This window comes from Cataglyphis hispanica, chromosome 3 (assembly GCF_021464435.1).
Source record: "Cataglyphis hispanica isolate Lineage 1 chromosome 3, ULB_Chis1_1.0, whole genome shotgun sequence".
In the NCBI taxonomy this organism is placed as follows: Eukaryota; Metazoa; Arthropoda; class Insecta; order Hymenoptera; family Formicidae; genus Cataglyphis; species Cataglyphis hispanica.
Window position 1 is genome coordinate 260,305 of NC_065956.1, and position 26,621 is coordinate 286,925.

Consider the following 26,621-nt stretch of genomic DNA (forward strand, 5'->3'; position numbering starts at 1 on the left):
TGATTGATGAAAAAAGAAAGTGTTTTTTGATGAAGTACGTTTCAGGAATTCGCATAGATAACAAGCGTGTCTTTTGATTAGTTACAAGTGGACTTTTTTTACTTTAGAATAACTCTCTCTCTCTCTCTCTCTCTCTCTCTTCTCTCTCTCTTTCTCTTTCTCTTTCTTAAGTTTCACGCTTAGAATTATTAAGTTTAGTAATACAAATTTTTTATGATAGAAAAAAGATTAATATATATTTTTAATTTTTAGCACATATATACAAAATATTTTGTGAAATGAACATCCCGTAGAAAAATATGCATTCGGGGTACGTGGGTAACTTCGATGCGTGTTCAGACGAGAGCGTCGGAGGAATAAGATTGGATGGGTGATGGAGGAATCAATGTAATATGTTGACCAGCATAGGATACCGAAGGACAGTGGCGATCCGCGCACCAAAATGGTAGGGGGGTACTGGCCAGATCATCGGAGGATGAGAATATAAGAGAAGAAGGGATACGAAACCAGCGCCAGTTATATTGACTTTCTTTTAAGCGACACGCGCGTTACACACTCCACGCGGGAGGATACATATTAAGTAAGTACACGCACTTGGTTTATTTAACAAGCGCGCGCGCGCGCGCGCATGAATTACAAGTACTCATATTTGCGCGTCTCACTTATCGCGTCTCAAGTTGCACAATCATTGTGGTCACTTGAATCTAGAACCGGTAACATTTCGATAACTTTGACATTGGATGCTGTGTAGATGCCGAGAAATATATGTATATATATTTTGCGTCAACTATTGCAATTTTAATTTCTGCGAGTGAAATAAAGATCATTCTCATGTGTTTGTAACATCAAAAAATTCAAATTATGCCGATATTAAACTGTGCTCAAATCTGCGGGAAATTTGTGATCTGTAGCGATTATGTCAATATGTTTCTGATTTATAAAGATACTTCTATTATCTCATACAGAGTAATTGTTACTTTTGCGTTATCAGAGCAAGATACGAATATTTGAAAGATATCGATATTTATTGAATAAAGGATTTTCATACATTAGATAAATAAATCTCATAATTTTTTTTTCTCTAACAAATGAAAGTGATTTATGTCGATGTCGAATCAAATTTAACTCAATAAAAATTTAATCTTTATATTTTTTGTCAATATGATTATTAAATATTAAAAAATAAGAAAAGATCGCCGAGATAGCGAAGGGAAATTTATAAATATTTGTAGTCTAAATAAATATCGATTTTGCTTTTTTAAAAAGATGGATCAAATTATAAAAGTGGATGAACGTTAACTCGAGAGATTTGATTTGTTTTTCAATGTATAATCAGAATCCATAATTTCTGAAATGTAATTCAAAATCTATAAAGCTCAGATAGACATTTCTGGAAAGCTTCTTTCATATCGCAAGATTATAGCCCGCACAGTATTTGATCCGTAGAACTTGAAAATTAATATTGGACTGTAGGACATTAAAAATTCATTTCATTAAACATATAATATTAAATATTCGCCGCTTCCTTTCTCCGGTCGCTTGCGCGGGTATTTTTCAAAGGCGGAACAGAGACCCTTCGTGTAAAAGAAATAAATTACAATTAAATACAGTTTACACGTGCGGTAATTTTTCAATTAATCAATAATATTTTGTCGTCTGTGTGCAATAATTTATACATGGCCGTAAAAAATTACACCGAGATTAATGCGTTTCATCAATAAAAATTAATATCCAACTATACATATATGTGAGCAGCAAAAATATCTTAAAAAAAATAACAATACTGTTTTTTTTTGCGTACGTGTCTGAAAAATGAAAAGTAAAAAGAAAAGAAAAAAGCTTGAAACTTTTTTATGTTACTAATTTTTATAAATTATTTTAACAAAAATTTTACGAGCATAGTTGTTATTATAGTCTGCGTTCAAGTTGCTCTCTTTCAATTAAAACTATATAGATAATTCAATAAACAACTGAACTGAATAAAATATCGATAAATACTTGTGTTTTTAAATCCTTGCGATTTATTTGCCGATTTGTTATTTACGACGGAGGGAATTGTTTCGCTTGTCTGTTCTTTCTTCTCTCGCAACAAGAATAATTTAATATGGATGCAAAAAGAACGCGTCTGATTTATGAGAGAGTATCAGAAAGGCTTTTTCATAGATACACAAAATCCATTTCAAGGGTCCGTCCTCCTCTTCCTTTCTCTTCTTCATGCCTTTTATGCTTTTGTCCGCCTAAATTATTTCAAGATACTAATCCCCCCAATATGCTAATGTCTAAAATTTAAAACCTGTTTGCGAACGATTATCTTCCTGTGATATATATAGGTTCTCTAATTTATAAATAAACTTTAAGCTGACCAATACATATACATGCATCAATTAAACGAAATAAATGTGGGGTGGTTAATAAGATCCTCGCTTGAGGCCTTCAATCCGGAAGATTTGAATCATTTGTACCGCGCTGCTAATTTTTTTACGTTATAGACCATCATCTTTGTCATGTTGTAATTTACCATTTTTTTTTGTTGCGTGTCTGTGGCTCATTATTCTTGAACACACAGGCGGGATTAGATAATCTCCGATTAGATCGCAAATATTCTCTTTCGTGCGCGTAAACGCGGTGGTCATCACCAAATAACAAAAAATCGCTCCGACATATCTATACCTGAAATATTCATGACAGCAATCTACTTCTGCTTGGAACATGCTATTTATCTTGATCTACGTATATCTCTCGCATCTTCTTTATAAAAATTTGTAAAATGCATACACAACATTCGCGAAATGTCTTGTATCTCGAAATATCAGTACAATCATTTTTAGTTTTCAATGTTTATTTGAATTTAAGATATTTCGTGAGTCTGTACAACTGTGTATGAGATAGATGATACAAAATTTTGCTTGAAAAAAAATTTGCGATTCTTGGAGATTAAAGATAATTTAGAAATTTCATTAATTTGGTTAAAATTTTTTTATTTTTTGATGCTTTATTTGTAGTTAATTAATTTGTCGAAAAGTTTTTGGTAAAGAAAATCGATCCAAGTTCAATGAAGATTGCGTAAACGTTCTGACTTAAAATAATTTATCGAACATTCTATACATATATAAATAAAAATAAGATCTTGTAAAATATTATCTTGTAAAAAACTGGTTTCTTTATAACTTCTAAATGATCATAGCAACAATATTGATTTATAAATTACTCTGACAATCTGGTGAGCCGCGCACTAATTTTCCAATAAAAAAGAATGACGAGTTAAAAAAATATAGCGATGATTTTTTTTAAATTTCAAATTAAAAGCGTAAAAAAGATCACGGCCCGATGACATGACCTTGTGAAAAGAAATTAAACAATCTGGAAACGACATTTGCACAACATGGCAATCATAGATTTAATTAAATACACTGCGAACGTGTTATGATGTAATTGTGCGATTTAAGTCGAAGCAAACAACTACAAATAAAAAAGCAATCCACGTGTTTGTCAAAGATATTGCAATGTTAATTTTCAATCCTCATAATTTAAAAAAATTAATTTTCTACGTTCGTAAAATAATGATTATAATTTTTATTGAAATATTAATTAAAATATTATGACAATTTATCATTTATTTTTTTAATTTGGTAAAATTAATATTTATTTAAAGATTGTTGATGAATATCACTTTTTTGTGTCTCAAGATTTATAACCGTTCATGTAAAAATCAGGAGCGTAAATTAAAAAAATAAATCATGCGAAGCGAAAAATATTCTCTGTACATACTTTTATATATATTTATTAATATATTTATCACTTGCATTTTTTAATAATGCATAAATTTAATATCTTACAAGAAACGTCCCGCTCAATTTAATTACAAGAAACGTGCCACTCAATTCCGGTTACAAAATTATCCGCATAACAAATATATGACGTGTCATATAATAATGATCGAATCACTTTATACATGTTATTTTAATAAGATAGTATTTTTTCTCTCAAAAATTTTAACCTTTTTGTTGAACCTTCTCGAGTCCATCACGATCGAATGTGTATCTTGTTCGTGTTATGGTAATAATGATATATATATATATATATATATATATATATATATGTCATTAATATTTTATATGTCATAAAATTAGCATTCGAGCGTAGACATGTTGCATAGATGATGTGTCTTCTTCCGCATACGGAGAAAGGCACCGTTTTATGAGATACGAGTTTGGCCGTTATATGTTTAGCAATCCAAGCAGGCGTTACCGGAAATCGTCCAAAAGTCGAGGTTGATTGAGTGATCGGAGGACATCCAGATGATGAACTTCGACCAGCTAAAATATTTTACAGATTTACTTGCTCTACGTAAAATAATAATTAATCCTAAGTCATTGCTCGCGCGGTCAGTGGCTCCTCAAGGTCGATGTAATTTCCTTCTAGCCAGAGTAATTAATCGTACATTATCACTCGTGGGAAACGATAAACGAACCGGTATTCCCGCGAGGCCTTTAAGCGCCCTTCGTTGGAGCCCACACTTTGATTTCGCCACTTCGCGTATGACGCGCGCAATTAGTCAGCTGTTACCTGACGCATATTTTAGTCAATCTCAAGACGCCATTCTTACGTCACCTTACGTCTGGTTACATTATACGAATCATTTTTATATCTCTCATCCCGAGAGAAAAGACGTTCTTTGTTGGTGCGATTAGCCATGTCGCTTCCGAACAGATCTGTTTTGAGATAGCAGCAAGTATAATTAAACAACATTAATCGCTTCTTATGTTCTTGATATTTTATTTATCTGCCGCATAGAATTTTATTTATCTTTATTTTATTTCGGCACAGAGTCATATATCATACAAGCAAAATTATGATTTTTGTAATAAAAAAGAAGAAATATTGTGATATTTTTCGAGAAGGAATATTGTGATACTTTTGTTAGATGTATTAATTAATATAACTCTGTAAATTTATTATTTATCACGTACTTATCTCTCTCGGAGCTTGCTGAATAATTAAAGGACTCGAGATATTTTAGAATCTCATTAATATTTGCTACTCGATCGTTACATTATACACACACACACACACACACACAGACATGCGGATAAATTGGATTCTATTATACAAGATTTAATTTTTTTTGGAATGCTTATTTCTTGCGTAATTTTTTATAACGCAATAATTAGGAAATTTTTAATAAATCCCGAAATATATGTATAAGTGATTACTTACAGTATCATTAATAACGAGTGTCATTAATGAAAGATTAATAAAATCTGCGAGTCTCGAGCGTGTCAAATGGCATGTGCGGTCCAAAAGGGGTCAATGGCGACTTGATTTCAATAATAAATGCAATTACCGATTTCTCTTGCAAGAGAAGCGACAAGATGAAAACATTTTTGTTTAAATATTCACATGTTTATTTTACGACATACGGGTCGTTCTACCATGATCTACGCATCACCTTTGGCCGATGGACCCCCATTTCGCTCGAAATGGCGCAATGTCTTCGGATTATGAATAGAATCCATGTCACGGGGATACGCAAAATGTTAATGCGTTAAAATACAAGTTGTGGCAAAAACGTGTGCGCAAACAGATATTCATATTTAAATCTTCTTCGATGGCAATTCTAAGGCCAAATTAGTTACAGTTTAGCCATTCGATCAACTAAAGGGAAAAATACTGGAAATGTTTTGGATCCCTTTTTTTCCATATGTTGAGAGTTATATACTCTCTCTCTCTCTCTCTCTCTCTCTCTCTCTCTCTCTCTCTCTCTCTCTCTCTCTCTCTCTCTTACTTTCTCTTGGTACTCCTTGAATAATTAAGGGACTCAAGATTTTATAATTTCATTAGTATTTGTTACTTGATCCTTACACGTGTCAAACGTACGTGTCTAGATTGTGTAAAAAATTCCCTTTTAATATTCTCACTTAGTCCATCATTGTATATATCATTTGGTATAAATAATTATTATTATAAAATTATCAGGAGAAATGTTTGCCGAATAAATATTAGAAAGTATTAGATATGTGAAAATATTATAAAAATGAGATATTTATTAATTAAAAAAATATAATAAAATAAATTTTATATTTTTAATTTAAATTTTAAAGTTTTTATTTATAAATTAAAAATATGTGTATTTATATTTTATCAAAATATTAATGTTCAACAAAATAGTATAAATTTCTCGACAACTTAATTTTTAAACAAATTTTTCCATAAAACTAGAATAATTTTGCAATGAACTATGTTATGAAAGGTGCCATGTATACAGAAAGAAGTTTAGAGAGATTTCCAATTAAATCGATCTTTATTATCACGATCTAGAGAATTAGATCAAGTTACATCATCATTGCGAGAATATGTATATGAAAAGAAATTAGTAACAGTGAAAGTGTCGAGTAAAAATGAGATTGATGATAGCTGGTTTCTTTCGGCATCAATCTATTTGCAGATTAACTGCTCTTAATTAACATAGTAACGGTCACTTAAAATGGCAGATTTATACGTAGAGACTTTTAATTTACATCCCATCAATTTCGTACATTTCTTTGAAAAGTGCGTAATACTTGTTCTTGTTAAATAATATTTTCATTTATGCGCTCATATCTCCGGTATTATCGAATCCTTGTGCTATAACAATATCGCGATTAGAAATTAAATTTGTTCCATTGACGCGAGCAGTCAGATGTATAATTACCGTGTGCCGAATATTACATCTGTCAAGTATGGAGAGTGAAATTAAATGATGAGGTATCTTCTGAAAGTCATGTAAGAGATTTTTGGCGAGGTCGACGGGATTGTTAGACCTCGATCCGCACTAGAGCGCGGCGCCGAAGAATCCAGACCTTTGAACTCTCCATCCGCGGTTTATGTAATCCTGGCAAACTCGGCATCGTCATCGGACATAGTGTCACGGATGCGTTCGATATTTCATAAGTCCAGTTTATTATTCTTAGGGAGGAGGGGGAGAGGGGAGATTTCTCGCGAGCGTCGATGTCTCGTGGAGATATATAATTGAGCCGGATGGACGCGGCCATCCTTGATTGCTTTCTCGTTTTACGTTTTGCGGGTGGATCGGGGCCGACGAACGGGATTGGTCCGTCGCCGAATCGTGGAATGCAAATAACTGGCGAAAGTTAACTTAATTACGAGGTCGATTGGCATTTATCGAGTGAAAAGCTAGAAGGACTCGGATCGATTAAGACATACGTCCGCCCGCGTTCGTTTACGATTCGTTTTTTTTTTTTTCGGATTTTATTAATGCAGTTTATATGTATATTCTCTTTTTAAAAACAAATTGATTTATATTTCTAAAACCACACATTTTTAAACGATCTATAAAACTTTCGAATTAAATTCAGAATAGAGTTTTATCAACATACTAATGTCTAATAGTCTAATATATAATTTAATTACAATAATATAACTAAAATAGAAATTTATTTCTATAGTTCTCGATAAAGATTCTTCAACTATCTATGAAGAATTTTATGGAATTATTCCAGAATAATTTTTTCACAAAAGGCTTTCTTCGATATAGCACTCTCAACTAGCACAAGTTTCCATGTTTTAATAGAGGGAAATTAGTTGAAAATAAAAATTACAAATTTTATTTTATATGTATTTTATATTTACACTTTCATAAAATTCTAATTCTCAATATTGAATAGTTTAATTAATATTAAGATCTCGGTATTGAAACAACGTCATCCTTATTTGTATCTTTAGTAATCTTCATTGGAGAGAAAAAGAGAAACATCTCTTATTATAGAACTGGCCACAATGGGAATATCACAATCCTGATAATCGGCGACACGCAAGCGAGTCAGGATTTCGTAATCAGAGGGGAGGCGCTTTATTATTTAGCGACCTTGCTCCTTTCTAGATCGGGCCTAAAAATACACGCACTGGTCCCACGCGGACGAGGAGCTCCGACCACTCGGCGCCGCGACCGAAACTTTCCCAAAAGTAAAATGCATACCGCGGCGGCGAGAGTAATAGGAGGTCAAATTCTCCGGCGTGAGAGGAGAACGTCCGAGTTTCCGGGAAGTGACGGCTGCCCGACTTTTAATTTCTCTGCTTTGCGTTCCGCGACGATGTCGTCTTTCGAGACAGATGGATGCATTATATCTGCGCTCCATCATGGATCTCATAAAAGTGGAAGGAACCATATAGATTCTTTCGGCGAGACACTACGACGCCGTAATTTAACGAAGATATCGAGAGAAATGCTAAATGCTAAAGACTATCATTACGTAATGATAGTCATTAAAAAGATTTTAAAATCGTGCTATCGTATGTAAAAAAGCATGTATTATAATTATAATTATTAAATTATGAATATAATTAGAATATAATATGAATATATAATTAGAATATATATAATAAATATGCAAAAGTAAGAATTCATAATTAACTAAGTTAAAAATTAAAGTTGACTTTTATTTTATTTTATTTTATTTTATTGTTTTTTTTTTATGCTAAACTGTCGTTTTTATTAGCCTCTTAAATAAGCAAAATCTTGACAGTTATTAATGGGATATGATTATCTGAATAAAAAATTGTGCATCAAGTATTTAGGTATTTCCATAAAAGAGAAGTAAAGAAGATGAAAATATGTACAATCACATATTTTTTTTTTCTTTTTTGCGTTTTGCATTTTAATCTTGTGAATCTGACCGCATAGCTGTCGTGAATTTCATCTCTACAAGAGGTTGGGACACGAGATCGAAGGATAACGTCTTTAAAAAACAATCATCCCGCTATCAGACGTATGTTTTGGAAAGTTAGATCGATGAATGCTATAAGATTACTTCTTTTTTCTACGAAGGTGTATGCACGGCCTAGAATTTAGGCGACCCAGAAACATCACATACGTTTGTATAATATCATAGACTAATCATTGGACAGGGAAATTGAACAAAAAACACAACTGATCTCGCTGTAACATTGATTCGAACGAAATACTTGACGTGACGTAACGGGACACAGACTATAGCTTCATTAAACGCCCATTTATTAGTTACTATAAAAATATCGCTTTATTCGAATTTGATTGATGAGGTGCTATATGTAATCGAAATATCAAGTGTGTTGTGCTGACATTTCAGCGGATAGATTGAAAGGCTCAACATAAAAAAAGGTTTTAAATGCAATAATTTAAAAAATTACCTTTCCCTCGAATGAGATTCTATTTCAAGAGCCTAATACTATGAATATAAATCCTATTAATTTTTAATAATGTCACAAGCTTTTATATTTATTTTTTCTATAATAATCTTTTATATTATTAAATATTATAAAAAATATATGTATATAAAATAAAGGAACGCATATTATCTCTTCAAGGTATTTTAGAATTTTATAAAAATTTTTGATTACCTTATCTAATCTACTAATGTAATTAAATACATGTGTATATGTATGTGTGTATACATACGTATATTCCTATGTATATTATTTTATTCGTATCTTTATTTTATAGTATTTATTTTAATATATTAGCAAAATTTTTTTTATACACCTCAATAGCCAAATTAATATACGGCTGTTAATTATGTGATCGTCTTAATTATGTATAGCGAGATGCCGAGTGAAAGTACTTATTGATTGACAAATCGAAAGTAAGTTTCTACTTGGGAGCTATTCGGCCGTCGATTGGAGTTATTAATGTTTATATGAGGACGTGAATATTAAAGTATTTACACCGTATATGCATATTACACGCGTATTACAAAAACGACCGATGAAATGCGTCAAGATGGACGGATTATTTTATGCGTCTTCGTGTCGAAAGAAAATAGAGTGAAATAAAGAGAGAAAGAAAGGAAGGGAGAAGAATTTTTGTATCCGTAATAAACGTAAGAGACGCGAGAGAGAGCTCGAACTCGAATCTCAATCTCAATTCGGCTCCAGATTCGAATTATATTAAGATTACGCACGCGAATTCGACAAGTTTGATTTGTGCGATACTCGAGTAATATGCGTAATTCAATGAAGGAGAAAGTAGTAGTATTAATGTATATGTGAAAGTGTGCGCGCGGCCGAGGGGACACATTTGCAAAATAATATTTGACGGTCAGACTGTTCTCTGATCGTGGACCATGGCGCTTATCGTGGAAATCGAAGGCATCGTGAATTTTCGGCGTTTCGCTATACATACCTCGCACTTTCTCCCGGTTCAGCGCTGTTAATCCTTCGCAATTGCTGTTATTATTTTTGTCGCCGCTTTAACAGCCGCAAAAGCAATACCTTTTAAGTTCGAAAGTGGAAAGTAAAAATTCTTTTACGAAATGACGCGATTGCGAATGCCTACATTATTTTACATATATATATATAAATAATAAAATATGTGACAGATAGTAAAAACAATCTCGTCTTTTTCATTTATAAAATTAATAAAAATATGTAAAATTTATGTAAAATATTTCTCCCACGATGTTGTTTCTACAATTATAATTACAATACAAATTAATATTTGATTTATTAATTTTAACAACCTCTATTTTTTAAATAACGTTTTTTATAATAAAAAAGAAAAATATATTTGAACCGCGTTAGTGAAAAAAATATTGAGTCATTAATATGACTAAATTGTTTAATTTTTTTAAATATTGTTATATAAAAATGAATTTCTTTTTATTTCTAGATTTCTGTTTCATGTGATAACATCATTACAGTTTATTTCACAGTGAGAGTTGAAAAACTTATTTATTAGTGGAAAATGACAAGAAATAAAAAAAAATATACATTTTTTAAACTTATTATTAATTTTTGCTGGCTAAAAATTTAATTTTATTTAAATCATTTGATTGTTTCTCACGGACGGGTATCTTATTTATTTATAGCTTTGTCTCGAGAATTTATCGCGGATGACGAATTATCGCGTAAATTTGACAGGCGTATCAAGTTGGAGTTTTTACGGTAGATATAATTTTAGATATGAATAGAGCGTGTAATTTGCACGCCCGCGAGACAACTCTCTCACAAAACATTCACGCGTCGTTGAATTGCAAAGCAAATCTTTAGTTAGATCATCGTAGTCTATGGACAGTACGGGAAATCCGTAATGCGTTCATCGCGTTCGTCTTTCGAGAGTGACTCGAATTCCACGAGGACTTTTGCGATGAGATGCACGCGTGTGACTCATGAAAGACCTCAACAAGATACATATTAAATACTCCTATATCACACATTATTTATTCCGAATATACATAAATTAGTCGATAGACATCCTTGTATATTTTTCCGTTTGCTTCGCGTATGGGCTTGATGCAACAATAATCTTCCATTGATTGAAAAGAAAAGAGAAGGGAAAAGTTTCGATTTAATTTATTTTAAAAACTATTATAGAATTAATGTTAAAGTTGAGAAAAAAATAAAATTTAAATTAATTTCCACAATCTTTAAAAAAATATTGTACTACTTTTATGTTGAATCACACCGTTCGAGATTTGAATTTTGTTTGATTCAATAAAAATAGAATTGGTATATGACATTTAATTTAGATCATAGATAGAAATGAAATATCGTTTAAAATCGTGAATAACCAGCAATAATGCCAATGGAATTTCGTAAATATCAGAATACAGTTGAGTCTTTACGCCTGCGTTTGCGGACCTAATGTGGCCCTGACCTGACCTAATCCAGCGAGATGACATCATAGGTAGAGGATGTGTTAGCACTTGCACTGACGCAGACAAAAATAAAAATTAATTTTTTATATAATATACACATATTCGGACAGCTGTATAATTTTCATATAAATAATCAAACAATACAGATTAACATCCTTGAACGCGATTATTTCATCGTTAGAGAATACAAAACGAAAGTGTTCCTATTTATACGCCTCGCTACCGATATCTGTCATCCCACGCGTTTACGCAATATTGGAAGAAACATACAAGGTGTATCGAAAATCATATCTTGTTTTTGAATCACTTAAAATTACCATTTGAATAATCAATATGAGATGTCGCGTAAACGATTACATTCCGTCTGAGGCAGTCTGCATATATATTGCGAGATATCGAGAGATAACATCAACATATGATATTTATATTAGAATTATATATATAGAATTATATATGTGTAAATTTATATGCCGGACGCAAAAATGCTAATCTTACGGCTTATCTCAGTTATTAACTTTCAATAGAGAAATAGAGAAAGGCAGAATTTTCATTAAAAACCTGAAACATCAAACGGAATCCCAAACGGAATTTCACTAAGAAACTCGTGACATTTAATGATTTTTATACAAGAGCGCGTAGGCCCGTAATCTTTCTATTAACATCGATTAACCGTATAACTGTGCAAAGAAAAAAAAGAAAAAAAACCTCATTATATAGCATGTTACCTTTCTGTGTAAATTTTTATCTCATCAGTGTCGCCGAAGATGCAAATGCACTATGAATGAATTACTCCTACACACAAAAATAATGCAACTCGCCTTCTTTCATACGTCATCCACACGCATAAACCTTTGTCGCACAATTTCTTACTAGAAGCTTATAATGTCGTTCTAAAGTGCCGTTCTGTTCTCTGCATATCATCCGATAGTTGCTAAAAACGGGCAAACGGGGATAATAAAATTATAATAAGGTATCCTTACGTAAACAATTTTACTTTTTCGCTTTCTTCAAATAATTCACCGACTGCCTGCGCGTTAAAGAAAAATAAGCAAAAGTTTACACAACTTTTATATAGCATTTATACGATTCGAGGTATTTGAAAAGAACCGGTCGGCCACTGTCGGAAAGGTATGCAAAAATCTTTTCTTTTGTTTTTTCGTAGACATTGTGCGGCTCGCGAGACATCAAGCTGACGTTAATGGAATTTCCGCTTATTTATTTACTCGTGAATCCAGACATACATCGCGTCATAGATATCGAAATAATAATATAGTCGTTTAACGCATCAATTTTCTTCCCACAGATTTTCACGATGAGGCCACGGCTGGAAATGCTACTATTTATAGTAGCGTTAGCTACGCACACACATGGACTCCCCTATGGAGCCTCGCCACCTCAATTGCAGACACGTCAGTACATACAAATGCAGAATTTATGTATCATGTATTTGGCTTTTTTCCGATTTCTGTTAAAAATATATAAAAACATAAATGTTACACTGTTTAATAATTTAATTATATATATATTTCTATATGAGAAATAAAAGTCGAAATCTAATGTTTTTTTAAATATCTATATTTTATGCCAAGTTTTTTATTTATAATAGAATATTTAAAAAAAATGCTAAGAAAATGTTAGTTACTCTAAAAAAAAAAGAAGTACTTTAGTTAAACAATATTTCAGAAGATCAAATCGTCTGGTATGGTGACAATCGTGCTTCCCAAGTTCAAAACAGCGTCTTTCCTATTTACAAAGAAAATAATGTTCCGCAACATACTAGTCAAGCGCAATTTAATTGGGATCAATCACAGCAAAGTAAGGCTCCGTTTTATGAAATATGTTATTTTACGTACTTTTAATAAGAAATTAAAATTTATTGTATTATGTTGTTGCGATGCAGACACATTTGAAGGATACGAAACGCATTCACCATCAGAATCGCAGGAGCAGTTTAATCCCAACTATGTATATCAGTCTTCCGATCAAACGCTACAGCCCTATCCTAATGCTGTGGATGATTTCACTATCAGTTGCAACGGTGAAAATAAAATTTGTGTATCTAAAAGTTTGTGCATCGACGGATACGTACATCCCTTGAAGCAAGGCTTTATTCGACCAGGACAAGTAAGATAATTTTATTTATTATTCCTTATCTCTCAAAATGGGAAAATTACTGATTTGATTTTACATTGATTTAATAATCCTTGTACATTTCACGCGTATAGGTGCAAGAATGCAAGCTGAGCCACGAAATATGTTGCACCGTGCGATATGATTTAAATAACTCGCCGTATGACAACGACCAAATTAATACTGTACTGAAGGATAATCGATATCCAGAACCTTCTCTGGAGAACGATCAGAGATACGTTCCGTACGGGGAAAATAACCAGGCGGATGTTGCTGAATTGAAACCTGAATTGGGAAGTGATGCTGAATTGCAGACCGCGCCAAATAATGGACACGCGATCGAATCTGCTAATCAGCTTCGCGACGATACAAAACCGACCGAAGAAGCACCGATTGATTACAATCAAATAGCCGCCGATACAAATCAAAAGGAACAGTACCAAACAGGTATGCAGTAATATATCAGTTTGTTTCCTGACATGGATGATATCCGTTATTTTCTGTTAGAACTATAAACATAATGTATACAAGAATTGAAAGAATGCTACATCGCATTATGTTTTACTATTATATTTATTTATATTATATTTACTATTAAATTTATATTATATTTATTTATATGCATGTAAATTGATATTGTGAATACAGGCGATGCTAGTGCTAGTGAGCCAGTTTTTCCTCCACTCAAGTCAGCTCCTACGAACTCCAATTCTGCGGTCTTCCAGTTTCCGGTTCAAGCAGGATGCGCGGCTGCGTTGCTCTGCGTGGAAGAGCAATACTGTACATTGGAAGGAGTAATTAGTCCGGAACCAGTCGCGCTTTCCAGCAAGCAGCTTCTGCGACGTGTTCCGCTAACCGTAAGATACACAACTTGATCATATTTGCATATAGTGCTAAATGAAAACATTTTAACAATCGCAAAGAAGAATGATTGAAAGAAGCGTTTTCTCGAAATTAAGTTTATCTTTTACTAATAGGAAACTTTTCCCAATTGACAAAATAAAAAAAATAAAAATAAAAGAAATAAAATTTAAAAAGAACACAATCTCTCCCTGAAGAAAGAGATTAATCGGATACACGATTGCGCAAATCGCTTGTTCTGCAGAGCTGCAGAAATTCAGAGACCGGAGTGATCGGCAAGTGTTGCCGCGACCCAAACTATGTGGACCCATGGCCGACAGGCAATCTACCAGCCAACTATACCGGTGGTTTCGACGAGCAGGGCTTCCCAACGTTTCTGAACATTGCAAAGGTGCGACCACCGAAAAAGCCGGTCACGCAACCACCCATCGAGACGAGTTCCAAGCCGCCACAGATCCACGAGCAATCGCAACCCACAAACGTCGTGCCGCAATTGCCTTTGGTGCCGGATTATTCTGATGTGACGCCACAACATGTACCAATTCCGACCCAGGTTCCTATAGTGCCGATTAGCACACCCGCGCCCTTCATCAAGAATCCATACGATATTCCGAGCAATGAGGATATCATTTCCTTCGTGCCGCAATTGCCGAATAATCCATGCGGAGTGAGAAATTATGTAAGTATCCGATAAATTGTAATATTCAATATCGCAATTGTTGTGTAAAATAATCTACAAAGTAATATTGTTAAAAAAATTGTTTATGACTTTTGATATTTAACGTGAAAATTAAAGAATTGAGTATAATTTGTGCAAATGCTATTTTTATGGAAAGATATATATATATATGAGTGACTCGAGAATTAAGAAATTCTACTTATATTGAAAGAGATTTTATTTATAACTGAAATTTTATTTATATTTTTATATGCTAAAAGGGACAACGTCCACCCGGCTTCAGGGTAACCGATGCGGCTTTCGGTGAGATTCCATGGCAAGTGATGGTCCTGTGGTCAGAGGAACGTAAGATTTTATGTTCCGGCGCGCTTATATCATCAGACGTCGTTCTAACAGCTGCCGGTTGCGTAAATAGGTAAAATAAACTTATGTTTTTCTTGACATCAATTGAGTATTTTTTAAAAAAGAAAACTTGTAATTACGGATATTTGAATTACATTTAGATTTTCACCAAATGAATTGTCTGTGAAACTGGGAGAATGGAAATTGGGTTACGAACTCAAATACGAAGAACCACTCCCGTTCGAAATCATCCCCGTACGAACAATCAAGTATCATCCTGGATACGTGCAGGGATTATCTAGCAATGATACCGCAATATTACTCCTGGAACATCCCACGACTTTTAATTTACACATTAATACGTTGTGCCTTCCTGACGACTATCAAGTGCAAGAATCGCAATGCATAGTGACGGGATGGGGTAAATCAATATTACAAGGTACATATTTACGTTTCTATTACTTGAAGAGATCTCTTTAGAAATTTACTTAGCAGTAGATGAGTATACACAAATGCAATGTACGAATTTAGCACATTACGCTGGAGCCATCATGCACATGGTCGACGTGGATCTCCTGTCGCACGACGTTTGTCAAAATCGCGTTTTGGATGCAGAATCTCACATTAACATTGCGCAAAACGTGATCTGCGGCAAAGCGCGTAACGATAATAACATGTGCCAAGCCGACATCGGATCTCCATTGGCTTGTTACGATGGCAATGGAGCATATCATATTGCCGGAATTTACAGCCAAGACACTGGATGCTTGCCTACAAATCAAGTAAGTATCATCTATTACTGTCAATTGAGACAATTTTTTTTTATCGCGTTCACAAGATATTGTGTAATGATAATATGTCACATGCGAATTAATTTTAAATCATAATTCGGCAATATGCATATATACGTGTATTTGTTATAACTGAATATTTGTTTTTTAAAAGTTATGTAAATTGTGTTAAATTATAATTTTAATAAAGTGTATATTGCATAGATAAATATTATCATACTTCTTATATAGAGACAATAGGGAAAGTCGTTTCTTTTCGAATGCAACATTTAATATGCAATATATTTAATTTATTCATGTTATAATTTTATTATTTTTACGTATTATATAATCTTATTATCTTTTATGGATTTTTTGCATATATTTTAGGTGGCGACATTCTCTCCAATTGACGTTCCATGGGTGAAACAGATAATGTCCGAAACTAATCTAGAAAGTGCACCAACAATCGATGATGGTTACGACTATCGAAAGAGTAATTTACCAGCGAGTAATCAATATCTGCCGCCAGTATAAAAATGATACAGTGTATATTTATACTGTTGTGTAACATACTTTTTTAATACTCACAAATATTGAAATGAGAACAGAAAAGTGCTCGCATAATTCTCGATTTAATGCTGCCGAAAATAATTAATGATTTTGATAAAGTTTATATACTAAGTCACAAGAGAAGAGCGGAGAAATTGTTAGAAATAATTATAAATAATGGATAGCGTTATAAATAATTTTGTTACCGACTAAACGTATGCTAAAATATTTTTAAAAATATTTTACGCTGCGTTTTCAAAATTCTTATAATGCAAAAAGATCCGATATATATAATAATAATAGATATCTGCTACAATTGTTTCGAATAATGAATTCGATATCGAAATGAATATTATTCAGTATCGGAGTAAGAGAGATCAAAGCAATAGTGTATGACGATAAAAAAATATATAAACCCTTAGATTTTAGACGCAAATGTATTTATTTACTTGATGTAATGGAAAAATTTGTATGTGAAAATGTATACGTATATAAAGGAAACATTGTATAAACGATATATGTTTTTATGTAAACAAACTATAAAGAGAGATTTGTCAAAAAATTGTATTACATTTAATAAATATTTTCTTAGGAAAAAATATTTTAAAGGCATTATTACAATTAATTTAGTAAAATATGCAAACCTTTTTAATTTGTATTCCTCAATGTTTCAATGTCTCTACTAAAAGTTATATTGTTTTTTTTTTCTTTTTTGTTACCTAAACTGCCAATAAACAGAACGAGCAATGAACTTCTTTTCGGATTAATATACTTAATTGCCTTTCTTAAATGTAATAAATTTAAGTATACGTAATAATTTCTACTTATTATTTTTAAGAAAAAAACGCATGATAAGTATTACAACAAAGATAATAACTGCTGTACAAAGTAAATTTAAAAGCTGATTGTCGAAATAGATTTCAACAAGCTTCTCTGAAATAAATAAATATCGAGAAACAAGCTAAGAGCTAATTTATCGTTGAGAGCAATAGATCGATAAAAAATAGTATATTCGAGATAATGATTAAAAATTTAACATGTACACAGTAATTTCTACATATAAGTAGATTCTAATTTGCGTAATAATTTATATTGATATGTAAAAATATATTTTCTTATCATTTATATACAAGGTCTCATAGAAATGCTGTGTCCATCCATGTCTTTTTTAATCACGAGTAAAACATGTGAATATATGCAACATTATACACATAATTTTTCTACAGAACTTTTATCTCTTTAATTTCTATTTGACAGATCTATTTGCGTCATTTTTATAATATTGACAAATAAAAAAAAAAGAATAATCATATGTACATTTTTTTTTTATGAGAAAAAATTCTGATAGCAAGTATAAGTATAACTTAATAAATATATTCTTTTAAGTGATGTCTTGCACATCAACACGCGCTGTGCCTTTCTAATTGATGAATTAAATAAAGAAAATCTTATAGTGTACCATAACAGAATGAGGCATATTGATATAACATAATATATTAACGTTTGTTATTCTTTCAAAAAATGTACTTAAAATATTTTTTATTAGTAATTAATAAGATTAAATAAATAAATATAAATACAATGTGTAATTAATTATATTATATTAAAGCGTGCCGTCAAGCATATGATCAATTTAAATCTTTCATCGCATGACATCATGTTGTCAAAATTATTCGATTATACACATAGATTGGAATTACATTAATATCATGCATAACATAATCTACAGCAAAATATTATAATATCAGTAATATCAATAATATAAGTTAGATTAAAGTTTTCTATGATAATACTAATTTGTTATCGATACTATCGATTGTCAAAATTTAAATTCAAGATATCTGAGTGCTTGCCCAAATTATATGATTTATTTGATTTATGATTGTTAGAGAGATAAAGAAAAAAAGAAAGAGAGACTGAGAGAAAAAACTGTGAAGAGAAAATTTATCACAGTTTAAAAAAATACAATCTTTCTTTATCATTTGATAATGTATTTATTAAAAATATAACTGTATTTTTTTTTCTTAAATGCGCAACGCATCAATAATAAAAAGCAATTGTATCTATAGAATTATTCTATTTAAAAATAATGTGATTAATTAATTTATTTTCTTTGTATGCGACGAACTCTGATAATTTCTATTTATCATTTCCAACAAGAAACGCACGATAAATACTATAGCAATAATACTAATTGCTATGCAAAATAGAAGAAAGGCAAACACATCGACGAGATATAATTGCCACCAAGTCAAATCCAACGCAGGCGATCGCAAGACGTCATTGCCGTATTTGATAACATATTCGATCCAAAAAATAGCGGTATCAAGCGGCTTTACTGGCCGATCGAGAAATTTTTTAGACAAATTTCGAGCAGATTCTCTGAAACAAACAAATGATAAGAAAAGTGTAAAGTAAGAGCTAATTTATCGTTAAAAGCGAAAAATATTTGTACCATATTTAAGACTAATTAGATATAAATTATGAACTGCATGTATCGCATAACGACGAGAGAATATTTCTATACATAGAGATATTCTCTCGTCTGTTTAAAAAATTTATGTTAATTTTTGTGAAATTAAAAACAGATTGTGTGCAAGTACTTATATACGGGATCCCATAAGATTGCGTTTAAGGCTGCGTCCATGTCTTTTTCTGTCATTTTTTTGAAGTCCAATTTTATGGCAATGTTTCTGGCAACGTATGCATCAATATTCATAAACTGATCGCCAAAGAGTGGTATACCGATCATTGGAACACTGTATGCTATCGCTTCCTGCGTCCCCATGAGTCCGCCATGAGTGATGAAGGCTCTTATCTTAGGATGCTCTACAGCAGTATTGTATTTACATATTGGACAATTTTATAATTTCTATGAAATAATGACTTACTCAATATTTTAATCTGCGACATCCAAGGAGATGTGTAAACATTTTCGGGTAAACCGGGTGGTAATTTCTCCGGATTCGGTATCTTCATTAAAACACGCACAGGTGCTATTTTGCCTAAAGAAGTGTAAAGTATGTTCAAGAACTCAGGTGGAAATGTCTCAATCATTACCATAGAGCCAAAAGTGAAATAGATAAAACCGTCTTTACTATCGTTTATCCATTTTTCTAAATCCTGCAAAAAAATTTGTTCATGCAAAACAAATATATACATACACACATTTCTTCACGCTATATGTTTATGTTATATGTTTCATAGATAATAATCAAAACAAAGAAATTAATATTTTATTAATTAAATTCGTTTCACTTATATCATCAATAACCGATAAGAGATTTAGGTCATTTGATATTTTCAATTAAATGTAACAGATTATTATAAAATATATCGTAATATTGTTAAATAAAATTAGAATTATCATATTTAATATGTTTATCGCCTGTTATCAATGATTCTTTTTATGCATCAATGTCACGCCAAAAAATCTATATAACAATAAATAAATTATAATTAAAAAAAAAACATTCTTGAAAAATTATTTAAAATACGATTGAATATTGTTATTGTCTTTTATGCAATGCTAATTGGTTCTCTTACTGTATATTTATTTGTACATCGTGATTTACAATATATTATTGTAAACTCACTATTGTTACAGCGTTATTTATTTTGATAATTTTGATAATAAATAATAATATAATACTATATGTAAAGATATAAATTGTTCTAACAATCTGAAAATTAATTAAACTGTATATATATTAAATATCTATACTCTCTTTCTCTCTCTTTCTCTCTAACAAATATATCTTTGTAATAAACTCTGATAAATTAATTTTTTAAACTGCAAAATTTATTTCTTTATTTCTTTCTTTCAAAACACTGATGACAATCCAACAAATTAATATTGAGGTTTGATCTTTAAATACTAACAAATATGCAAACACACAATAGTCAAACTGCGTAAAAAACATTTACATGTCAATAATTCTTTAAAGCGTTTTTTATGAGATATTGTCAAATATTATTAGTGTGAATACAAAAGAAACTAAGTCGTTCCTCAAGAATCGATCAAATTGCTTCATGTGCCACATTGAAAAAGTGAAAACAGTTCTTATATAGAATGAAAGAGTCGACTTACAGATGGTAACGTTGAGTTAGCCTCGTCCTGGATATGCAGTCCTCCCACATCCACAGCAGCAGGTGTCTTTGGCTGGATCCCATTTAGACTAAAGTGAGAATTGATGAGGATCAACGCCACTTTGGATTCTATTTCTCGTACGCCTGGCATGTCAGGTCCAAAATGCTTTCTTATTATTTCGTCTTGCGCTCTCGTGAGATAATAGAACTGCAACTTGTTGTAGAACGTGTGCAGCGTATTGTATAAACGTTGCCAGAAATTCATGGAACCAATAAAACCCAAACAATTGTTTGGCATAAAAGCCAAACTCTCTGGTTGAGCGATCATCGGAGGTAGCCATGGATACAGTGATGTTGTACTGATCCCGATCAAAGGAATGTTCCACAAATGCGCGAAAATTCCGAAACAATGAGCACCAAAAACCTAACAAAAAGCTCATATCTTAAAACGTATATAAGAGATATCAGTGTAAAAGTTTATGATATAATATTATTAATGAGAATAATTGATCTAAAATATTTTCCAAAGTATAAAGAACATTACATTTAATTTGAAATAATGAATATTTATTAACTTAAATGTCATTGGCTTTATGTACTTTTAAACAGAAAAAAAATTATTTTTATTTTGTTAAAAAAATTCTGAATTGATACTTTTTTATTTAATTTAATACTATTGGATAAATAAACGAGAAGCATTTAAATCAATTTAATATCTAATTTGTTCATTGTGTAATTCTTATTGAATAATTGTAGAAAGACTTATACAGTGCAAAAAAACTGATGTATATAATATATATTATTATATTTATATAATATTTATTGATAAATAAACTTTTTATTTTTAAACATAAGAAAATTCTATATATTACATGCAAAGTGAAATAATTCGTGATTATCAAAGAGTATACAAATCTGCATAATTTTATTTTCTGCGGACTGGAAAAAACGAATAGTTTTCTACAACTTTTTGTGCGCAAGGCAAAATGGCCTTATTACGTTAGGTTTTCGAGAAAAACGAGATTGAAACTTTTCAGAAACGCGTTTCTTATCATTTAAAAAAATTTATTGCAGACGAACTCGATGTGCAAGAGACTTCAGACGTTTTTAATGCGGTTGAGCACTTTTAATCTCGCGCATTGAATCTATGCATGATTAAAATTTTTGCTGTTTGCAATGGTTTTGCGGATTGCATAGAGCAATTATTTACTTGATACACGATTACTTAAAAATATTATTGCGATTACTTAAAAATAAAGCGCGTATGAGATTCAATTTTATCAATCTGATAAAAGATACTTGGTAAACAAGATTTGATATTTTTATATTAAGCTTTTATTTGAATTCTGTCCTCTCTTGCACGACGGGTTTGCTTGCTACAAATTTTCAAAAATGATAAAAAACGTTTTTGAGGAGTTTTACCTCGTTTAACTCAAAAACCTGATGTAATAAGTCATTTTGTCTTGCAGATTTGGATTCACACAGATTCGCACAAAAATCTATAGAAAAAGAAAACTACTCGTTTTTTTCCAGACCGCAAAATAATGCAATTTATGCTATTTGTGATAGTCATAACATATTACATCATTGTATGAATGTTTTTATATCGCATGTCATATTACCAGCAGTATTAAAAGAAGTTCAAGAAAATTCACCTTTTACATAAGAAGCTCGATTGGCTTGATTAAAAACAATTATAAGCTTGAGCGAAAAGAGAAGTTTATGCATGACTAATAATATAACAATCTGCGATTATATTTTTAAAAAATATGTTACATTCCATATATCATTAATAAAATAAAGCATAAAAGAATAATAGAAAAGAACATGATAAATTGATTTATAAATATTGGTACTTGAATGCTCTTTATACATGATTATTAATTCAGTAATTTAAACGCATGCTCTTAAGCAAGTGATAGCTTATCTAAGAGTATATACATTTAATAATAAAAGAAATACATTTATTTTTAATTCAGCATTCTCAAATTTTAATTGTTAATTGCAATTTTTAATTTTAATCAGCTGTTTTAGCTTTATTAATATATATAGTTTATTTAGTCATGTGTAAAATTTTATTATCAATTTACATTGTATTTTATTATAATCTATGGAATTTTGTGGCATTTATCATATAATATCATATCATTATTATATAATTCATGCATTAACTTCCATTGTTTTAAATAACGTTTGTAGGCATTGCTTTTTCTTTGATTTTCAAATATTTAATAATTAAAATAAAATTACGTAGGCTCACACACAAAAATATAAATCAAAATATAATATAAACTGTAATGATAAGTTCTAATTTTAAAACCAAAACAGCAGATATAAACGCATGCGAAAATGTATTAATCCGAAAGCTGTCAATGACAAATCGAAAAAAATTATGTTGATCAGACGTTCTCTGCTTTATCTTCGACATAATATTAAGCAATTACATAAACATAAATATAAAAGTCAATCGCAAGTCGATACAAATAAAGTCATTAAATTTGTTTTGCCATACAATACCTGTGGTAATTATAAAACGGAAAATAATTTAAATTGTATGATTTAATATTGTGTTCCACAGAGGAGAATCTCAAGGCAAAAAAATGTCTAGTAAATGTAATATCTTTTTGTGATCGTTACAGTTGATATTTAGTATTAATATTTTATCATCTATACCTTATCGATATATGTATATATTTTATCATCTATATCTTATTTGTACCTTATGATTAATCATAAATTAAATTAAATATTAAAAAAATAAAAGAAAATCAATGACAAAAAATATTTTTGTTATCAGGTGCATTAGGTATAGTAATTTATTGTAAAAAATTAAAACTAATTAAAGCTAATAAAGAAAATATTTTTAATTTTTTTTAGTAGTCTTTAATATTTATTTTTCACGAGTACGTACGTATAATTTAAAAATCTATAAATCCAAAAAAAATTTGGTGTTGTATACTTGATTATTACTCACTTCCATGAGCACCGCGTCATAAGGTGGATCTTTCGGTGGATTACGCGCCAGCTCTTGAATCACCGGATTTTCCAAATATTGGCAAATATCATTGCCTGCTATTATTGCAATAGTATGCACCGGACTCCCGCTCAATATTTGTTGCATTAATTCATACGACATATTGTTAACAAATGTTACAGGCGGCACAAGCTTCACAATATCGGTATAATTAGGATAAGGTTTTTTCAATGGAAAAGGACTGATTACGTCGACCTGATGACCCTTTCTGGACAAGCCTTTCGACAATTGCTCGAACATAACAAAATGGCTTTTAGCATGAAAGGGAAATAGTGCGAGCAAACGATATCCATGGCAAATTGACAGGTAGCACAACCAAAAAAATACTACTTTTAGCATCCGCATTTTTTTCACGCACTATATATGAATTTGAATCCGTTGCACTTGAAATAAAAAAAATGATTAATTTGATAAATTGTTTTCGTGGAATTTTGTATTGCTTTATTCAAAATTATTTGGATTCTATTTAATTATTTATTTAAAATATAATTGTACCGTTTTTTAAATTAATTTTATTAAATTTAAATTTTCTTTTAAATGTGATAAATTTTAACTTAATTGTTAATATATTTAAATGTCTAGTTCAATATTATTCCTCTTTATCAGTAATTTGGCTATTATTATATACAATATATTGCTGTAAATTATGAAAATAATCATAATATATAATAAACACTGTAAATATTATATAATGACTTATGATCTGTCAATTATCTGTATGGTAAGACTGACAATTTTAAATATATATGGTTGCTTAAGTTATATGTATGCATATATAATATATATATAAATATAACACATAGTAGGGATAAATGCGTGAATCTAATCGGCGCGTGTCTCTAATAGGTGCCTTTATCTAACTTATGATACTATCTATCTTGCTTTTGTAATATAAGTGTAATTCGTCAATCATTCGAAATAATTAGAGATCTCGAACGATTTATCTAGAAGAAGTTTTATAACTGTTAATTACTTTTGTACTATCTTATTATCAATGACAAGCAAAAGCATTAATAATATGTTTTCTTTGCAGTTTTAGAATTTTGCTTTTAGTGATGCTAGCTCGTCCACAAAAGTAAAATACATGAATACAATTAAATCATGCGATTTTAAAACAACATATATTCACTCAATTAAACTTTTCAATAGAGAGAAAGAAAAAACAATTTTTAAAGAAAAGTACTAACCTCGTAGAAACCTTGATATTAGAGTTGATCTCACCGATTTAGATAACTTTAACACATGTTATCAAGGATATGGCTCCGAGTAACTTGCAAAAAATTTTAGCCCTTGTTCGTTGTTTATTATAATTTATTAATACTTGAATATAGTTATGAACAATTAAAGATAATGACCGATGTTTGCACCATAAAACTGCTGACTATATATTTCAGCATGTGCTACTGAATATACTTTCCCATTCAGACAAAATTGTGAAATACGAACCTCGCTTCGTTATAAAATACGTGCGTAGTAGCTTCCCCTCTTCTTTTTATGATGGGAGGGGATTCCACTTCCAGAAGATATAATTCAAATTTTTTTTTAATTTAAAATTAAAATTTGATTTAATCCGAAAGTTCCTTTCCCGCCCATATAATTACCTAAATATATAATGAATAACTTAAATATATAACATTCATACATGGAGAAAATTATAGTATTTAATACGTGTTCTTATCATATTATTTAATTAATAACTTTATTGAACAACGAGCGAGCAGTTAACAGTTAAAATTTTTTGTAAGTTACTCAGAGCCATGACCTTGACATATATAAAAGTCATTAAAATCGGTGAGATTGGCTAATATCAAGATTTACTATCTCATATTTATAATATTTGTCTTTATTTTTTTAAATATATTTCAAAATGTAATTATGGTTTTGTACAAAACAAGTGGAACACATTTAATGTTGTTTTAAAAAGACATGGTAAGCATATTATTTGTAAACAACATAAATTGTTTGTGTTTAGTTTATTTATTATATAAAACCAGATTTACGCATAGAAAACAAAATTTTATAATTAAAACATTTTATTATTAAACATTATTAAAAATTTTATTATTAAAACATATAAATGACCTTTAAGCTATAATTTTTTGATGGAATCATTTGCATTTGTTGAAGACTATTAAAACATTTTTTCGTAAAAGAATAACTTTTTCATCATTAGGAATGTACGGATCTAATTTTTCAATATTTATTGGCCTCTTTTAATAATAAAAGATGTGGAGATGTGGAGTTTTTAAAAAGCATAATATTTTAAAACTATTATTTTTAATACTAAAAGTATAAAATACAGGTTCTTAAAGCAAAGTGTAACTAAATTCAAAGAACAAAATTATATTACAAAACCTATTTCGAAAAAGAAGTCGCTTGTCTTATTTTAATAAATCACTTGGCTCAACTACAATTGTTGTTATTTTTTGGTCTTAAATTCTTTCCTTAATTTTTATTATATATATATATATATATATATATATATATATATATATATATATATATATATGTATATGTATATGTATATTTTATTG

At 30.5% G+C, this 26,621-nt stretch overlaps 2 protein-coding genes across 2 annotated transcripts; one reads left to right on the top strand and one right to left on the bottom strand.

Moving 5' to 3' along the window:
* Nucleotides 1–329: 329 nt before the first annotated feature.
* LOC126859535 (uncharacterized) lies at nt 330–17,479 on the top strand. Its single transcript, XM_050610931.1, has 11 exons — nt 330–580; nt 12,934–13,039; nt 13,314–13,445; nt 13,531–13,754; nt 13,856–14,207; nt 14,409–14,617; nt 14,866–15,300; nt 15,561–15,715; nt 15,804–16,081; nt 16,174–16,424; nt 16,803–17,479. Exons 2-11 carry the CDS (start codon nt 12,943–12,945, stop codon nt 16,947–16,949), a joined length of 2,280 nt encoding a protein of 759 aa, XP_050466888.1. The 5' UTR covers nt 330–580; nt 12,934–12,942; the 3' UTR covers nt 16,950–17,479.
* Nucleotides 17,480–18,488: 1,009 nt separating this feature from the next.
* LOC126859540 (UDP-glucosyltransferase 2-like) lies at nt 18,489–25,517 on the bottom strand. The gene is made up of 6 exons (XM_050610938.1): nt 25,275–25,517; nt 24,028–24,470; nt 21,055–21,477; nt 19,856–20,087; nt 19,568–19,793; nt 18,489–19,346 (listed from the first exon to the last, which is right to left on the bottom strand). Exons 2-6 carry the CDS (start codon nt 24,430–24,432, stop codon nt 19,064–19,066), a joined length of 1,569 nt encoding a protein of 522 aa, XP_050466895.1. The 5' UTR covers nt 24,433–24,470; nt 25,275–25,517; the 3' UTR covers nt 18,489–19,063.
* Between the last annotated feature and the right edge of the window lie 1,104 nt (nt 25,518–26,621).